The sequence below is a fragment of the Carassius auratus genome, chromosome 28 (assembly GCF_003368295.1).
Source record: "Carassius auratus strain Wakin chromosome 28, ASM336829v1, whole genome shotgun sequence".
In the NCBI taxonomy this organism is placed as follows: domain Eukaryota; kingdom Metazoa; phylum Chordata; class Actinopteri; order Cypriniformes; family Cyprinidae; genus Carassius; species Carassius auratus.
In genome coordinates, this window is record NC_039270.1 from 4,780,201 (window position 1) to 4,786,985 (window position 6,785).

A 6,785-nucleotide genomic window follows, 5' to 3' on the forward strand; every position below is an offset into this window, starting at 1 on the left:
TAATTTCATGCAGTCTTTTCTATAGATGTATTAGATGAGGAATAACTGCTAAATTTGCAGAGCTGTGGGGCACATTAAGAACTACTGATATAAAGGAAGTTGTGTCCTTGCAGGAACTCAATGTGCTAACATTTAGATCTTATGATATGGGGCATAAAAAGATAAAAAGCCACACGTCTTAACACATCTCGCATTTTATTACTAAAGCTGTTTCGAAGAGTTTCATATTCATATTTGACTGAAACTGTTGAAAAATTAACATGGTTTGGTTTTGTGTGTTCTTGTGGTGTCTGGTTGGTGAGTTTTAAATATTTGTTCTGCAACAGATTTAGGGAATTTCTTCCCCCTAAATGTCTTTTATGTAATAATATTGAAGCTCAAATACTAGGAGCACTAGTTTTCATTAGATACAATATGTCATCTGAAGTAAGTGTTTTCTGTTAATGATGTTTGGAGCTCAAATTAAATGAAGTGTTTTATTGAAAATCACCATAAAATGTATTTTAAAGATTTCAAATGTAATTCTCAAACTATTTACACTAGTGGTCATTAGTAGCTCTTATTCTGTTTCTGTTTGTTCTTCAGGTGCGTTTGGCGATACATACGGGCTGAAGTCAGTGTCAGTGAAGGAGGGAGAATCTGTCACTTTACACACTGATAGAGAAATGAGAAATAATGATGTGATCCAGTGGAGGTTCGGACCGGAAAACATTTTAATAGCTGAAATCAATGTGGTGGACAGCAGCATGACTGTAAATTATGATTATGATGGACGATTCAGAGACAGAATGAAGGTGGACCGTCAAACTGGATGTCTGACCATCACAGACACCAGAATTGAACATGCAGGGCGTTATGAACTAAAGATCAAACTTATGAAGAAGTTCTTCATTCTCACTGTCTATGGTGAGTTAAATATCAGTTTCATCTGTGTTGTGTCCATGTGGTAGTTTGGGATATTATTCTTTACTTTAGTGAACTCAATACTACCATCATGAAGGTATTTGAAAGTCTTCATCTGTGATAAACACGGTTTCTGTTTGTTCTGCAGGCGCGGTTGACGATGGGGATGAGATGAAGTCAGTTCCAGTGATGGAGGGAAACTCTGTCACTCTACAGACTGATACTGAAATGAACAATGATCTGATTCAGTGGAGGTTTGGGAACTATTTAATAGCTGAAATCGTGGATACGGCCAACGGCATCACTATATATGATGATGTTCTTGAAGGGCGATTCAGAGACGGACTGCAGGTCGATGAGAAAACTGGATCTTTGAGCTTCAAAAACGCCAGACTTGAACACTCAGGATTTTATCAACTACAGAGCAACCGTACGAGGAAGGTTTTTACTCTGAGTGTCTATGGTGGGTTGGTTATACCTTGTACATAGATCCCTAAAATGAAAATGTGTTATCGATTCCCAGGTTTACATTTACTGGTAACTTTCTAAATCAGATTCTATTTAAGTCTTTCTGAATGGTTCTCCCTCATCTACATCTATATCTTCATTCATCCTAGCTTTATTTGCTCATGTTTTCTAGCTCCTCTGCCTGTTCCTGTCATCTTCAGCTACTGTCCTCCTTCATCATCGTCATCAGCATCCAAATGTATGCTGCTGTGCTCAGCGGTGAATGGGGGTCAGGGGACTCTCTCTTGGTACAAAGAAAACCATTTATTGTCCAGCATCAGTGTGTCTGACCTCAGCAGTCTCTCTCTGCCTCTGGAGATGGAGTATCAGGATCAAAACACCTACAGATGTGTGCTGAACAATTCATTCTCTGAGCAAACTCAACATCTGGACATCAGTGAACACTGTCACACATGTTCAGGTACGGTAGCGCTGGTATTAGTTGATGTCACCAGTGATTTTACTGTGTATTTAGCATGTATTTCATGTTTTTACTCCTCAGACTCAGGCCACGGCTGTGAGACTGTTCAAGCTGTGATCCGATTGGTCGTCACTGCTCTAATGGGCGTGGCTGCTGCGGCTGCTGTGGTTGTTCTGTATTATGACATCAGATCCAGAAGAGCTGAACAGAATCGAGCACATCCTTCCATTTCAGCAATCTAAATGATATGGTTATGCCTTTTTATCATTTATAAATGATCATTCATTTTCAAAGGCTTTGTTTATCTATCTGCTCGTATCAATGTTGATTTATCAGCAGTTCATTTTCACCCTAGAAGATGAATTGAGAACAAAATACAGAGATCAGGGTGGGGGTTAGGGCAATTGGTAACAGTTAACCAGGGTGTTATGGAGATTTCTGGGAGATATGTGTCATGTTCTTTAACAATCTGCCTGGAGTCATAGATGGTGTGATCTATGATTCCCCCTCTCAGAGGAAGAAATCTGTTTAAGTTACAACTGTGACAATCGCTTCTTTCACACAGTAATACCAGCAAATTGCTGTAAAATTATTGGGATGACTTAACCGGAAAATTTTTAAAAATGTGCTGTTCACACAGGCAACAACATATTTTTTCTGGTAAAGCACCATTCACGCATCGATTTCAAATTACCTTTTTTTGGTCCAGTAACATCATATTTGATGAATTCATACCAAAAATCTACACAGCATTGAATAAATGCATCATCTGCATCAGAATGTTATGATTGGCCAAGAGCCACTTAAGTTTTAATTTGGATTGGCCCGGAGTAGACGTTTCACGTCAGCACGGTCTGAACATGAACGTTCTTATACCGATAAATTTCAATCTTCGTTTACACACATCACAATTCCAGCAATTTCCTGGTAATGTTACAACTTCTCATCCTGGTAAATTGCCAGATTCAATTTACCGGAACTGCTTGTTATTGTGGCAACATTTCTATGCTCCTAAACACAAAGCGGTGCAAAACAAAACGTGACTGGTTGCTTTGCCTGTCTGTCATATGGCATGCAAGACTAATTGAGCTCTGGCCATATTAACCAGTAATTTATTTTCCAGCAAGTTATGACTGGTTCATTATAGTCCCACATCTGGTCACATCTTTTTCCTTCAGCAAACATCGCATTATCAATTAAATCAGCAGCAAGAGTCAAAACTAGTCCACAGTTTAGCAAATGTTGGCAACCTCTGTAAGTTAATCTTGATTATGCTTTATTGAATGCTTTGATATCATGTAATAAGGTAGGAAATTGTTTTGAAACTTAAGCCCTATCCATAAGAATGCAGTTTTTTTTTAAATAGCAGCTTTTTCTATGTGTTTCTTTTCTTGAACGTGTAAATTGACAAATTAATCTGCGGATCATGTGCGTGCCGAACAGGCCTACATATCACGGATCAACTGATGTGACAGATCAGAGCAGAAATTATCTTTCATTCACGTCTTTTTCTTCAACGGTTCGTCCACATGCAAATGCCACACAAGGTCACTGAAACTGCACATTTTTTAAAACGCCTGCCAGAGTCAAGATTTTCAAAAACTCGGTTGCAATGTTATCATGTAGACAACAAAACTGGAGTTTTTGGCTTGTGATGTCGGTGCCTACACTGTTATCTCCGCCTACTGGAAACTTTTTTTGTGTGTATTTTTATATAGCTCTTTATAACCCTGTATTAGACTGTGTATCTGTAGGCCAGCAGGTTCCATGTGCGATTTGACCCCAACATTTATTGAGTTTAAAATTAAAAAATATGTAAACATTAAAATAAATATCCTTTCAGATATACATTTTTCATTATTATTTATTTATTTTACAAAATGCCATATGGAAACATTAAAATAAATGTTCTTTCAAATTTTTTGGTCTTTTCTTTGTTTTTACAGAGTGCCTCAGAAATATGCCACAGAAGACACCTAAAAGACAAGACTTAGTCAGATTGTAGTTATATATTATTTTAATGAAATGTTAAAAAAAATAAACTTTTTGAATAAATTAATAAAAAAATATGTAAAACAGTAATATGGAGAAATTATCAAGAGAAAAAACATGAACATTTGAAAACTATAATTTTTGACAATAAGATTGTGTGTACTGTGTAACACTCAGTTCTCAACATAAAAGCATTAACAACCTATAAACATTTATGTGAAACATATAGCCCAGAAGTCCAAAAAGCACAGTTGAGAATGTTAAGAAACAAATAACAACAAATAATATCAGTAAGAGTGTCGTATATTATAGTCTTTGCATGTCTGGTACAAGTAGATGGTTTAAGCAATGAAAGTAGCTCTTTTGCATTTTATGCAATGCTTTTCGATAAGGGTCCTTGGTCTGTAGACATGATGGACCAGATGTCTTTTCTTTTTTGAGGGTTGAGGTTCTGTGGAGAAGGGTCTGGAGCTTCAGAGTAATCTTGTGTTGTCTTCAGTAGTGTGACCGAGGTATTGTCATCTCTCCTTGTGAGGGCACACCAGAGCTTTCCCCGGCTGCTCAAGAAAAAACCTTCTTTGGAAATTATTTTCTGTCTCCCATGATGGATTCAAGTCTTTCCACACCACATAGGCATTTATTGCAGACACATCAAATGCAGTAGGAGAAGACAACAATTGACCATGAGGTGTTTTCTACTTGCAACCATAGCTTTGCAACCATCAAATATTACACACACACAAACAAATTTGTATATCTGCTGGCAAAAGAAATTCATGACAACTGAATTTCTCACTCTATCACCAACTTTGAATAGAAATGAGTAAATAATACATAAAAATATTTAATTTGTAAATACCTTGTCAAGGTTGTCAACTCTGCCTTTGCAGTGATTGCAATCTAATATCACATCAGGCTTCTTTTATTCTGTCACTCACTCTGGACTCCTTGTGGCAGCACACGTTTCTATAAAATAAAATAAAAACATATCCACAAATAGTCCTGCACAAAATAAGGAAGACTTTGAACATAAGGTTTAAGAAATTAGTCAATAAACACCAATTTAATAACTTTTTAAAAATTCAAATTCATTTCTCAAAATATGACCTCTGAAAAAAGTTTGAGCTTTCACCCAACAAGGCAATCAAGACAATCTATTTTTTCTCGATTGAAAACCCTTGGACTAACCTCAAAACTGGCCATAACTGGACACCTGGACAGAGTATATAATTCTAAAGTAAATGTATGCACCACCTGCAACTTCCTTTATAATGACATTTCTGTTTGTATGGAGGAGTTTTTTTGGTTTCTTTAGACAGGGATGGATGGTGATACCTTAATACTAACAACAAGGCAGTCAATACAGTGATACCATACGCCACGACCCAGTTCATCAAGCTAGTACTCAATATCTTCATTGCTCTCAATCCCATTACCACAGTCACCCACTGTCCAAGAACAAGCTTCTGTTTTGCATTCAGTTTCCAGTTTACTGAGTTCACCAGTCCCAGCTCTGTCACTTTCACTAAAATCAGCAACATGATCACCACACTCAGCAAACTGTTCAGGAAGTTGATGCACTTTCAGCAGGATCAGCTTTTTCATCTGTTGAGACATTTATGTAGAGTGATTCTAGATGTGCCTTGACCATAACTCTCGCCTTTCTTTGCAGATTTGAGGTGTTAAATGTACTCAGAGTAACACTTAGCTATTATGCCTAAGAGGTTGAAAAGACTATAATATTGCAAAGATGCCATGCTAGCACTACAAAATGTTAAAAAATAATAAATAAAAAAGGCCACTTTCGCAATGTAGACAGCTTCACTGAGCTTCAGATGCAATGTGTTGATATGAAGCTCTTTGCAAAAGTTATGGGTGATACCACTTTTTTTTTTTTTTTATATCCGACACCAGTTCTTTCAAAGCAAATATCACCAATATTGATACATCCCGATACAGACACCTCTAAAATAAAATAATAAAATCAGTAATTATAATGAATAGATATATATGTGTGTGTGTGTGTGTGTATGTATGTGTGTTTAGTATTTTTTTGTACTGTACCAAAACCTTACTGAACCATAACGTCAAAACCAAGATGCGTAGTGAACCGTCATGTTTGTGTACCGTTACACCCTTAGCAGTTAATCAGACTAGTTTTTTTTTCCACATTTGTCATCTCATATATAGCTTTTCCTCACAAGACAAAAGGAATTGACAATTACTAGTCAGACATAATACAAGATGTTTGGTTATTGCTTATCTTCATTTGTATGTTTTGGCTTTAAAATTTAATGGCAAATGGCAAACTCATGATGTTAGATTGAGAACATGTTTATTTAGCAGAATTTTTGGGCAGTGTAATGTTGCGGTAATGAGATTAGTATATGAAAGGCCACATGGGAAAATACTGTAGTATACTGTACTATTAGATGTAGTAAATTATAGTTTGCTGCAGTATGTTACTCATCATTCCTCTGTTTTAATGCATACTACAGTTTTCGATAGTATTAGTTAACTGATAAATCATAGTTTTCTTAAATGTTTACTATGGTGAGGTTAAAAAACACTATTGTATCCAGGAATATTACTACAGTTTGCTATAGTAAATACAGAAGTCTACTACGGTATTTTTCATACTAAAATCTTGTGTGCCTTTTGCTGACCATAGCCCATGAGTCCTATCAGTCTGACCTGCTGTTAGTTATTAGTGTTGCTGTGGGTGTCTGTAGAGGTTTCACCTCCTGTATATAAAAGTCTGATAGCCATATCACATGTTTAGTGACAGTAACAATTGGTTGAGAAGGTGAAAAGCAGCATGTTTCAGATTATGCTAAAAATACTAAACACAAATTTAAAGTCCAAGATGTTTTTCCTGTTTCACTGGTACTATTTAGTGACATAAAAGTAGTACAGAATAATCCCTACTGTTAATATGTAAGCCCTCTACAACAACAAAAAG

At 36.3% G+C, this 6,785-nt stretch overlaps 1 protein-coding gene across 1 annotated transcript; it reads left to right on the forward strand.

The window, feature by feature from the left end:
- The first annotated feature begins 211 nt into the window (after positions 1 to 211).
- Positions 212 to 3,666, forward strand: LOC113047471 (tyrosine-protein kinase-like otk). Its single transcript, XM_026208857.1, has 5 exons — positions 212 to 297; positions 586 to 906; positions 1,052 to 1,366; positions 1,544 to 1,831; positions 1,913 to 3,666. The coding sequence occupies exons 1-5, from the start codon at positions 261 to 263 to the stop codon at positions 2,071 to 2,073; spliced, it is 1,122 nt and encodes a 373-aa protein (XP_026064642.1). The 5' UTR covers positions 212 to 260; the 3' UTR covers positions 2,074 to 3,666.
- Positions 3,667 to 6,785: the final 3,119 nt, after the last annotated feature.